The sequence below is a fragment of the Procambarus clarkii genome, chromosome 65 (genome assembly GCF_040958095.1).
Source record: "Procambarus clarkii isolate CNS0578487 chromosome 65, FALCON_Pclarkii_2.0, whole genome shotgun sequence".
Taxonomy (NCBI): domain Eukaryota; kingdom Metazoa; phylum Arthropoda; class Malacostraca; order Decapoda; family Cambaridae; genus Procambarus; species Procambarus clarkii.
The window spans coordinates 15,399,865-15,412,161 of record NC_091214.1 but is presented as its reverse complement, the minus strand read 5'-3'; the positions used below and the strand labels follow the sequence as shown (position 1 = coordinate 15,412,161).

The following is a 12,297-nucleotide window of genomic DNA, read 5'->3' as shown; positions in this document are numbered from 1 at the left end:
ACTTGGGAGGCATACGCAATCAGAAAATAATACTTACTAATCATGCAAATTTATGTTACAAAGTGTAATGTTTGATAAATTAAAGGAATAATATACTGTTACAAATAATCATAATTGTTAGTTATAGATTATTAATTACCATAAGTGTGGAAGAACTGTTAGTTTATGGAATTAACATTTTTAAGATAAAGGCAGACTGTGAGCACAAGTATACTGCACCAGTATCTGGAACCAGTCATTATCAAGTTATCCAAAACCTTCATTATTTAATGCACACTAGTTAATTATGTAAATACCTACAGCAATACAGTTTTTTAAGGATTTATATATAAATAAAGTATAAAAAAACATATATCTAACTACAAATTTTGACAGGTGTGTAATCAGAAGTTACTTGGTCTTGGATAATTGAGGTCACATTCAAATACAAATTATGACATAAACTAGAAAAGCAAAGCCACATGCGTCTCAAGCACTGGGTTGCACTCAAAGCTGATTCAGCATACTGAAGCCTTTGTAATTTTCTCCTGTGAGGCACAGACTGCCAATTGCTGTACCTTTTTTATATTTTTATTTTATGATTTACTCTTTTAGCCAAGTACGGGAACGGGTTACATTATTCAGCAACATGAGCATGATTTACACCTCGGGCCAGGTATTGGAATGAGTTATTTTATTTGGCAATATGATAAACATGATTTATATTGTATCCTTGCATATTTACATGTTATTGTTGTTGTTGTTGTTATAGATTCAGCTATTCGGAACAAAAAGTTCCAAGTAGCACGGGCTATGGTTAGCTCATCGCACTTACCTGCCAGATGTGTGTTCATGTCATTATTATCACAAGCCTTAACCAAAACACCAGGTCTCTGAGACTCCTCTATCACCTACTAGGAGCCAAGACCAGACTCTGGCTCACTCTATGATGAGAGAGGGGAGTAAGGGATCAGAGTTCAACCACAAAACTGGGGAACCTACCAGAAAGTATAGCTACAGTAAAGCAAGCAACTGTTTGAAGGAAATTAAGCACCCATGAGTAAACAGAGCAAATGATTGTTACCGCATGAAGTTGTGTTGCTGTTGCGCCAACAGCTGCTGTGCTGGAGGAAGTCACTCCCTAATGAATTAAAAAGCTGTCCAACTTTTGCCTCATTTAAAAACAAAACCAAAATGTACCTAATTTCATCTTCATAGTTTCCTATCTTATGCTTTAAAATTGCACTGTATCTAGTGCTACCCAATCCCCCAATCTTTATATATCTAAGCCAAACAACTTTACCATTGTGATCATTGCTGTTGTCTTATACAGTATGTGCTATCAATATGCTGTATTGTGCCTATTAATCTTTGTTAAATTACCAATCAAGCTGTCAATGGTATCAATCAGAGCTACCAATGTGCTTTAATATACCTACTAATCTCTCTCATCTCATTTTTTTTTTTTGCAATGTACCTGTTATCATTTTATAAATTTTGCTAGAATTTACCTACTTAAAATTATCTATTAGATTACGGACCTGCCTGAAATGCTGCACGTACTGGTGGCTTTACAAGAATGTAAACACCATGCTATGTATCCTCACAAACCCAATCTACATTCTTGTATATAAATAAATAAATAAATAAATAAATAAATAAATAAATAAAGTAGCATCAGAAGGAGGTCAGGTTGACTGAAACCTCAGGCAACCTGGACTGCCATTTGGTGGTGGTCCCACACATCAGTCACAGTTATTCTTGTAGCATTGATTATGTGCCTTGTTTGCCTAAGGGGTGCCTAATTTCCTCCAAGTAGTCACTTGCTTTGATGTAGCCATGTTTCCTCGTGGGTTTTCCCAGTTTTGTGGTTGATCTCTGATTCCCTGCTTCCCTCCCACCCCTCTCTCCTCTTAGAGTGAACCAGAGTCTGGTTCTGGCTCTTGGTAGGTGTCAAAGGTTATCTCAGAGGTCTGGTGTGTTTGGTAATTCTTGGTGGTTCCACAACTAAACTTGGGGAGCTACTGAATGCTCAAAAAAAAAAAATGAGAAGAAACAAAGAGGTGTTTCCTGAAGTTTACAAGTGATAATATCATATGCTTAATATTTTCTGCAAGTATTTAATATTAAAGAGGCCTAAAGTTCTTCAGCATGTTAGTGAATGATCACATTACTGATGATAATATCAAGGTGAATAAAGAAACTCATTGCAATATAGCTTTTGATATACAGGCAGTCCTCAAACTGTGCAAAAGTTGTGTTCCGGAGACTTCTAAAAGTCAATGTTTTATTCAATAAATCACCACTAGAAGTTAATGTATTTAAAATTTTCTAAACTGCATGCCACAAATGCAGAATATAATGATGTCCAGAATACACTGGACATTTATATCCCAAATGTTTGAGATTTGTAATCATGCAAGAATATAATCCCAACATGCACCACGTGGGGGGACCCCAACATAATGCCAAGACAGCACTAGTTTTGTGGGTCATTCAATAAATTGTGCTAAATACACGCAACACTAAAATTCATCTGCACATCTCGAAGCGTAGAAAATAATTGCTTACCCACTCATTCCAAATTTGCAATAGTTAAAGTGAGCAAATTAAGGGTTGCTTGTAACTTACATGAGGGGAGCATTAATTGGCCGCTGAACACATTACGAGAAATATTACTGAGAATCACAATGTGGCAGCTTCAGTTTTCTATCAGAATTATTTCAATTAATCCATAGCCAAAATAATATAGCTAAGTATTTTGATCATTATGGGAGAAAAGGTATGTTATTTTTTAATTGCAGGTTGATAAGCCTCAAATTATAGTTTGCGGTGAACTGCCAAAACTCTGCTTTCAGAAGAGTTTCACCTTAATTGTCCTATTGAAGGTAGTTTGCAATCAGCAACTCACAGCAGAAAACATACAAGCACAAAAATTATAGGCAATGAAGGCTTGTGAAACCTCTGATTTAGCAAGATACATATTAAATATACTATACTATATTCTGTAAGATGATCATGCTACATTAACATTACAAGCTATAATATATGTTAAACATAAAACAAAAGTAGAGCTCCATTATGAGGGAGAAAAGTGGAAATAGAAATTGTGTAAACATATAACAGTACTACAGAAAGGAGAGCAAGGTTTGCACAGGAAACATAAAGAAAACATTTTGACAAAAATGTAAATATCAGTATGCAGACCTTTACGTATTCCCACTTGTGGCTTGAAAATGAGAAAACAACAAATGACGTATGTGTTACCCTTGGGAAAGTTAACATGATGAGAAAGATGTTCCTGGAAATGTCTAGTGTCTTTGAAGGAAAGTGTTCAAATGCCTCTCATTCCTCTCAAAGAGAATGAGTGTGTATCTTCTCCCTCTTATCTTGGCAAAGAAAAACAATTTACAGAATTTGAATAATCTGAGCGCAGATAGTAATAATTTTAGAAGCAACAATAAAGTATGGTACTGTAATACTATGAGCATATATAATTATTCTGAGCTATACAACTTGCTTACTACCCTAGGTAAAACCATGCTGGTATCACACACAGTAAGGGAGGGTCGACCCTCTGCACCTACATAGCAAGGATCTCTTCAAACATCCTGGCTTGGTCCTACCAGAGCAAGGATAACACTAGACACTCTTAGTTAAACCTGAAATAGAGTATTCTCCAGTGTTGGTGCAGCAGTAGGTCACCAGTGTGGAATGTTTATCTGCCCTTACTGTGCACAGTGCTGTCCAGGAGACCAGTAAGTACAGTGTCTAAGGGACCAAGTGTCCTGCTCAAAAATTAACTTTTTACATACAATCAAAAGCCTGATTTTTTATAAATGCCACTGGATATAAATTTGGCTAATGTCATTTATTTAACCCCTTTATTAATTATTACTGAAGAAACATTAAACACCATACAAGTTATATTGATTACATTATCTGGTGTCTGTCTCAAGTCAAGAATTTAATCAAGAGATGTTTCAAAATGTTACAGTAGTTCTGTATTCTTATATCATGTGTGTGTGCGTGTGTGTATATTAATATTTAAGGCTGCAACAACACCAGCTAATTAGCACAAGGCATATACTCAAAGTCTGATGATTAAGGACTTTATGACTAAGCTTGTTTTGATTTGGCATCTTTAAATTCTGGCATAAATATGGATAATTATCCACTCTGAAAAACTGCCAATTGCCATTTACTTTCTATCACTATTTCAAACTTGAAGAGAATATATTATCAAATTAGAATTGTGTTTATTTATATGCTTTCAAAATATATTCTTTAGAACAAGAAATGCTAAAAACAAAACAGTGTACATAATTTAAGAAGCGAGTGTGCATAGTAATTAACAACTTCTAAGGTTTAAAACTGCAAAGAATGAATAAGTCATGCTTAGCGCACTAATTCTGATCTGCTTAAACACCATAGTTATTAGTTATACTGGCAGAACTGGAGGGGATGTAACTGCAGCGAGGGGTGTTGACTGGCACAACACAGCAGCATCAACACACTCCTGGTCAAGGTTCAGGGAGACTGTGAGGTTGTACCTTGTACCTTCAAGGGGCCATAGCTGGGTGCCTTGGAAATGTCGCTCATATTTCACGGCTCTATCTTTAGATGATTAAGCGAGTATTTTGTAGGACAAGAAGTAGGGAAGGTCCTATATAGAAAATACCAGGCTTATAGTGGTGTGTCTTTTAACACCCATTGCCAAGAACCGCCATCAGGTAGGTGACCTCACACTGAAGGATGTAGGAGAAATACAGGAGAAGATAAAAGATGGAGACCCTACCACGTAGCGTGGAGCTACCTGCACCAGCATCCTTGGTAGAGATGGTGAAGTTGCATGGCTCGCCTGTGATGCCGTGCACTAGGCCACTACCGTATGCCGTCACATACCCAGAGGAAATGGAGTCCACATGGAACTTGAAGGGTGATCCTTGGGAGAAAATAGTTTTGTTTTAATTTAAAAAACACAAAGGACAATTTAGTATTTTATTATGAACATCTCTTGCTGATTAGAGTCAAGGTATTTAAAATATATATAAAAATAAATGTGCAAAATACCCTAATTATAAGTTAAAGCCAATTTGAAGTTATCAACCTTGTAATTATTCTTTTTGTTTTCCTGTTTCTCAACTCATTCCTCACGTACATCTGATTCTTTCACACACACATTCTTGAAGATGATACACAGTAACTGCAAGAGTTTAACGTGAGAGTGAGGTGCACCTGCAACATGGTGTCACACTGATACAGGGTACTGCATCCACATTCACATTTGACAAGACTTTGTCTGTGAAAATTTTTAGTACTGTAGGAAAAAGGAAAGGAGAAAGTACTGTAGCAGCTACATCAGTACTGGCAAGGCTTATAGCAGTTACAGTACTTACCAATAAGTGTACAGATGTCCAAGAATACAGGTACAGTATGTCAATGTAAATTGCAATTACTGTACTTCAGCAGATAAACCAAATATAAAGGTATTCAGCAAGTGTTTAATAAGGCCTGTATTAAGGTGCTGACATTATAAGATTTGAATATGACTTTCCACCCAAAAGATCTACAACTGGTTATTCTGCCAAGTGTGAAAATAAGGCATAATCAGTACAGTTAGAGACAGGGTGCAACATGACTCCTTCAGAAAAGACAACCACGCACAACAGATATATCTTATGTACTGTACCGGTAATATGCTACACGTTTTACAATAAATTGTTGCATCAAATGTTATTTGGCACTGATATCACATCTAACATTCACTCAAACTTTGCACTCTATACCAAAATAAAATTAATGCTTTTTAAATACAGTACAGGAACTTAGATGTGTCGCTGAAAATGGAGCTGAGCATGTAAACAATGCTTACCAACTACAGCACTCCAAGGCTGCCAAGACCTGTTCCTGTGCCCTCCAGTGTATAAAGTAACAAAAAAACAAAACAGAGCATCCCAAGCAAGGTGACTACATGAAATTGAGAATATCACTTGCATGATCTAGCCGGCCTGGCTAACGAACAACTAAAAATAAAGAGAAAACCCCTTTCCTTCATCTCCATCTATCACATGCAGTTGTCCTTCACTGTACTCATTATATTTAGTAAAGTGGTCTATCAAGAGTGTCATTACGTTAAGGCTAAATTATATATAAATGAAATGTTATTGCAATGGGTCAAGATGCTGCCACTTAAAAACTTGGCAAATCTAACCTTGGACATGTTCGGCATTGTATTTAACATGAAGTTCATGCAGTCCCTCCTCACGAGGCGAGTAACGCACGGACACAGTGCCATCACGATTGTCTTCAATCACTGGAAGATCCTTATCTCCGGACGGCATCCTGACTTCAGCTGCAACAAGAAATTAATTATAACTTCAAAATGCTTGCAACAATCACACACACTTCAGAACTGGTTTCATACTTTTGCCATTAACAACAACTATATTTTATCCATTGTTTAGTCTATAAGACATTTCACTAGTGTCTTATAAATTGTCATCCACACTTCCGTGGAAATAAACATTCCATTCACCTGGGCTGTTGGAGTCTTGAACTGTGGACCCCACGCATGTGAGGCCAAAGCGCTATCAACTGGGCTATGAGTAGTCTTAATAAGTAAAGTTTCCTTAATAAGTAAAGTTTCTACTACTGAGCTTCAGTAGTAGTCAGGGAAAGTTGAAAATTCCAGTTTGGTAACAGGATGCTGCTTTGGGAAAGTTTCCTTATTAAGACTATTCATAGCCCAGTCGATAGACCTTCGACTGTACACACGTGGGGTCCATGGTTCGAGATTCCTGCCGTCCAGGTGAATGGGACCAGTGTATTGCTGATCCTCACCTTTTATTGGATTCCAACTGGTATTTCAGCAAGCTTCATCTCTGTTGTATCTATATATCCTCACTCCACCTCCCTTCCTTCCCCTGTCTCGTCCTTGTTGACAATATGAGGTGTGTTAAATTTCTCCCCTTTCAGATACCTACTAGTGCCATTTTGAGCTGTTCCTCTCGTCTTCCCTTTTCCCCCGGGGCTTCCCCCCTCACTTTTCCCTCTCCTCTTCCCTCTACTAGGAACTTGCCCTCACTTATTCTCTCTTCCTCCCTTTCCCAAGAGCCTCCCCTCAATTTTCTTTCTCCCTCTCCCAGCAGCTTCCCCCTCACCTGTCCCTCTCCTCTCTCACCTAGGAGCTTTCCATAACATGTCCCAATCCTCCCTCACCCGTCCCTCTCCAAGGAATGGGAACTTTCAAGGAAAGCGCCAAGCCATTACGACAATATAGCACTTGAAAGGGGTCAGGATAGGGATTTGGGATGGGATGGTCCCTAACCACGTGGACGGTCGGGGATTGAACACCGACCTGCATGAAGAGAGACCGTCGCTCTACGATCTAGCTCAAGTGTTTGGGCAGCCCCTTCCCAAGGACAGTCCTATCACTTGTCCCTCTCCCAGTAGTTTCCCCCTCACTTCTCCCTCTCCTTCTCCTTCTCCCTCTCCCAGGTGTGTCCCATCACCTGTCCTTCCCCAAGAGCTCCCCATTACCTGTCCCTCCCAAGAGTCCCCCTCACCTGTCCCTCCCCAAGAACTCCCTTCACCTATCCCTCCCCAAGAGCTCCCTTCACCTGTTCCTCCCCAAGAGCTCCCTTCACCTGTCCCTCCCCAAGAGCTCCCTTCACCTGTCCCTCCCCAAGAGCTCCCTTCACCTGTTCCTCCCCAAGAGCTCCCTTCACCTGTCCCTCCCCAAGAGCTCCCTTCACCTGTCCCTCCCCAAGAGCTCCCTTCACCTGTCCCTCCCCAAGAGCTCTCTTCACCTGTCCCTCCCCAAGAGCTCCCTTCACCTGTCCCTCCCCAAGAGCTCCCTTCACCTGTCCCTCCCCAAGAGACCCCTTCACCTGTCCCTCCCCAAGAGCTCCCCTCACCTGTCCCTCCCCAAGAGCTCCCTTCACCTGTCCCTCCCCAAGAGCTCCCTTCACCTATCCCTCCCCAAGAGCTCCCTTCACCTGTCCCTCCCCAAGAGTTCCCTTCACCTGTCCCTCCCCAAAAGCTCCCTTCACCTGTCCCTCCCCAAGAGCTCCCTTCACCTGTCCCTCCCCAAGAGCTCCCTTCACCTGTCCCCTGCCCAAAGGGCCCTCCCTCACCTGGCTGGCAGCGTGGGCTCACCTGTGACGTGACCACCGGTGGTGGGTAAGGGGATGTTGTGGAGCTCGACGGGCCGGTAGCTGCCGCCACTGGGGGTTCTCTGAAGACCGTTGACCTTAGTCTGTGTCTGCTGGTACTCCTCCTCCGACTGCGCCTGAAAACATCAACACCAGCTGGTTAACACTGAGGACCACCAACACCAGCTGGTTAACACTGAGGACCACCAACACGGCTCTAGTGCCACACACGCACAAGCCTTCCCTAACCTCTTTTGGTAGGGAGAACCCCGTTCCCTACCTCAGAGAACCCCGTGTCCACTCAGCCTTCAGGTCCCCGAGTGGTAAAGCGCATCAATGATCATAATTTGGCAGAGTTTGGAAGTTATCGAGGTCGTCTATATATGTGAGGATAATGACAAAAATAAGCATGAGTGAGACTTGACTCAGGACGGAAGTGTGAGTCATGGGAAGTATGTGGTTTAATTAGAAGACTGAGTTTGTGAGTTCAAGTGCGTTTGGGACGTAGTCGCAATTCAGAAAAGGTTTTGGGAGGGTAGGTTAGATTATGTTAGGTAATGTGGGGTTAGTGTGTACAGGGTTATGTTTGGTTGTATTGCAGATCTTTACGTCTGGGATGTGACTGAATCAGTCTTCCTTGACGTGCGGGTAGTACAGCGTGTTGAATATTTGCTTGATACCTGCTTGATGGGGTGCTGGGAGTTGTTCTACTCCCCAAGCCCGGCCCGAGGCCAGGCTTGACTTGTGAGAGTTTGGTCCACCAGGCTGTTGCTTGGAGCGGCCCGCAGGCCCACATACCCACCACAGCCCGGTTGGTCCGGCACTCCTAGAAGGAAACAATCTAGTTTCCTCTTGAAGATGTCCACGGTTGTTCCGGCAATATTTCTTATGCTCGCTGGGAGGACGTTGAACAACCGCGGACCTCTGATGTTTATACAGTGTTCTATGATTGTGCCTATGGCACCTCTGCTCTTCACTGGTTCTATTCTGCATTTTCTTCCATATAGTTCACTCCAGTATGTTGTTATTTTACTGTGTAGATTTGAGACCTGGCCCTCCAGTATTTTCCACATGTATATTATTCGATATCTCTCTCGTCTCCTTTCTAGCGAGTACATTTGGAGAGCTTTGAGACGATCCCAATAATTTAGGTGTTTTATCTCATCTATGCGTGCCGTATATGTTCTCTGTATTCCCTCTATTTCAGCAATACATATCCGAATATCATTGTAATATAGCAATACGCTTTCCAAATATATGAGAGTGGTTGGGGGGGATGTGTCAGTGACAGGTCGGTGGGAGGTGTGTACACCTGGGGGTTGTCTTCAAATCAAATTAAATCAAATGTTTATTTAGGTAAGGTACATACATACAAGAGATTTTACAAAGAGTGATGGATTTATAGATAGGGCTAGTACATACAATGCCTAAAGCCACTATTACGTAAAGCGTTTCGGGCTTGAAAAACTTAAATGACTGAAGCTTAATACTAATTCAGCATAAAGAGTAAAATGAAAACATGGAATGAAAACATAGCTGAAAAAGCAGCACAAATACAATTCTGTCGACAAACAGCGCTCTTTAAAAAAAAAAAAAAAAAAACAGACATTGGTTGACAATAGAGGAGTAAGGTAGGTTACAGGGAATTTATTAGGTATAGCTTCGTTTTTATCTTAAACTGGTTAAGAGAGGTACAGTCTTTAACATGGTTGGGAAGGTCATTCCACAATCTGGGTCCCTTGATTTGTAGAGCATTTCTAGTTAGATTAAGTCGCACTCTAGGAATATCAAAACTGTATTTATTTCTGGTGTGGTGCTCATGGGTTCTGTTACAACCTTCTATGAAGCTTTTGAGGTCAGGATTGGCATTACAGTTTAGCGTTTTATATATGTATAATACACATGAGAGAATGTGCAGTGACTTAATGTCTAACATATTCAGAGATTTGTGTAGGGGTACCGAGTGATGTCTGGGGCCAGAGTTGGATATTGTCCTAATAGCAGCTTTGTGTTGAGTAATTAGAGGACGTAAATGATTTTGGGTAGTAGAACTCCAAGCACAAATACCATAGTTGAGATATGGATAGATAAGGGAGTAATAGAGAGTCACCAGGGCAGGGTGGGGTACATAATATCTGATCTTAGAAAGAATGCCAACAGTTTTTGAAACTTTTTTTGATATATTTAGAATGTGTCCCTGGAGTCTTACTCTTGGTGCTGGTGGCTGGGGGTTGTGGCAAGTCAGCCCGGGGAGTGACTTGGGTAAGGCCTGCTAAGGACATATTTAGGAGTCTGTCCAGCATCAGTTCAAACGATGTGTGTACAGCAATGGTAGCTGTGTTAGGGTGCCTGTCATTATCTGTAGATGTGGATGGTGTGAGTGTTGGGTCAGCCTCGGGGATGGTGTGTGAGTGTTGGGTCAGCCTCGGGGATGGTGTGTGAGTGTTGGGTCAGCCTCGGGGATGGTGTGAGGGTGTTGGGTCAGCCTCGGGGATGGTGTGTGGGTGTTGGGTCAGCCTCGGGGATGGTGTGTGGGTGTTGGGTCAGCCTCGGAGATGGTGTGTGGGTGTTGGGTCAGCCTCGGGGATGGTGTGTGAGTGTTGGGTCAGCCTCGGAGATGGTGTGTGGGTGTTGGGTCAGCCTCGGAGATGGTGTGTGGGTGTTGGGTCAGCCTCGGGGATGGTGTGTGAGTGTTGGGTCAGCCTCGGGGATGGTGTGTGGGTGTTGGGTCAGCCTCGGGGATGGTGTGTGAGTGTTGGGTCAGCCTCGGGGATGGTGTGAGGGTGTTGGGTCAGCCTCGGGGATGGTGTGTGGGTGTTGGGTCAGCCTCGGGGATGGTGTGTGGGTGTTGGGTCAGCCTCGGAGATGGTGTGTGGGTGTTGGGTCAGCCTCGGGGATGGTGTGTGGGTGTTGGGTCAGCCTCGGAGATGGTGTGTGGGTGTTGGGTCAGCCTCGGGGATGGTGTGTGAGTGTTGGGTCAGCCTCGGGGATGGTGTGTGAGTGTTGGGTCAGCCTCGGGGATGGTGTGAGGGTGTTGGGTCAGCCTCGGGGATGGTGTGTGGGTGTTGGGTCAGCCTCGGGGATGGTGTGTGGGTGTTGGGTCAGCCTCGGAGATGGTGTGTGGGTGTTGGGTCAGCCTCGGGGATGGTGTGTGGGTGTTGGGTCAGCCTCGGAGATGGTGTGTGGGTGTTGGGTCAGCCTCGGGGATGGTGTGTGGGTGTTGGGTCAGCCTCGGGGATGGTGTGTGAGTGTTGGGTCAGCCTCGGGGATGGTGTGTGGGTGTTGGGTCAGCCTCGGAGATGGTGTGTGGGTGTTGGGTCAGCCTCGGGGATGGTGTGTGGGTGTTGGGTCAGCCTCGGAGATGGTGTGTGGGTGTTGGGTCAGCCTCGGGGATGGTGTGTGGGTGTTGGGTCAGCCTCGGGGATGGTGTGTGGGTGTTGGGTCAGCCTCGGGGATGGTGTGTGGGTGTTGGGTCAGCCCGGGGATGGTGTGTGGGTGTTGGGTCAGCCCGGGGATGGTGTGTGGGTGTTGGGTCAGCCCGGGGATGGTGTGTGGGTGTTGGGTCAGCCCGGGGATGGTGTGTGAGTGTTGGGTCAGCCTCGGGGATGGTGTGTGAGTGTTGGGTCAGCCTCGGGGATGGTGTGTGGGTGTTGGGTCAGCCTCGGGGATGGTGTGTGAGTGTTGGGTCAGCCTCGGGGATGGTGTGTGGGTGTTGGGTCAGCCTCGGGGATGGTGTGTGAGTGTTGGGTCAGCCTCGGGGATGGTGTGTGGGTGTTGGGTCAGCCTCGGGGATGGTGTGTGAGTGTTGGGTCAGCCTCGGGGATGGTGTGTGAGTGTTGGGTCAGCCTCGGGGATGGTGTGTGGGTGTTGGGTCAGCCCGGGGATGGTGTGTGTGTGTTGGGTCAGCCCGGGGATGGTGTGTGAGTGTTGGGTCAGCCCGGGGATGGTGTGTGGGTGTTGGGTCAGCCTCGGGGATGGTGTGTGAGTGTTGGGTCAGCCTCGGGGATGGTGTGTGGGTGTTGGGTCAGCCCGGGGATGGTGTGAGTGTTGGGTCCGCCCGGGGATGGTGTGTGAGTGTTGGGTCAGCCTCGGGGATGGTGTGTGAGTGTTGGGTCAGCCCGGGGATGGTGTGTGGGTGTTGGGTCAGCCCGGGGATGGTGTG

At 44.2% G+C, this 12,297-nt stretch overlaps 1 protein-coding gene across 1 annotated transcript in view; it reads right to left on the bottom strand.

Annotated features, from left to right (window-relative positions):
- The window catches only part of LOC123771234 (filamin protein cher), a 320,443-nt gene that overhangs the window by 41,230 nt on the left and 266,916 nt on the right, over positions 1-12,297 (bottom strand). The window contains 3 exon segments of the mRNA XM_069309435.1: positions 4,796-4,924; positions 6,194-6,334; positions 8,140-8,272. Coding sequence (XP_069165536.1) covers positions 4,796-4,924; positions 6,194-6,334; positions 8,140-8,272 — 403 coding nt within the window.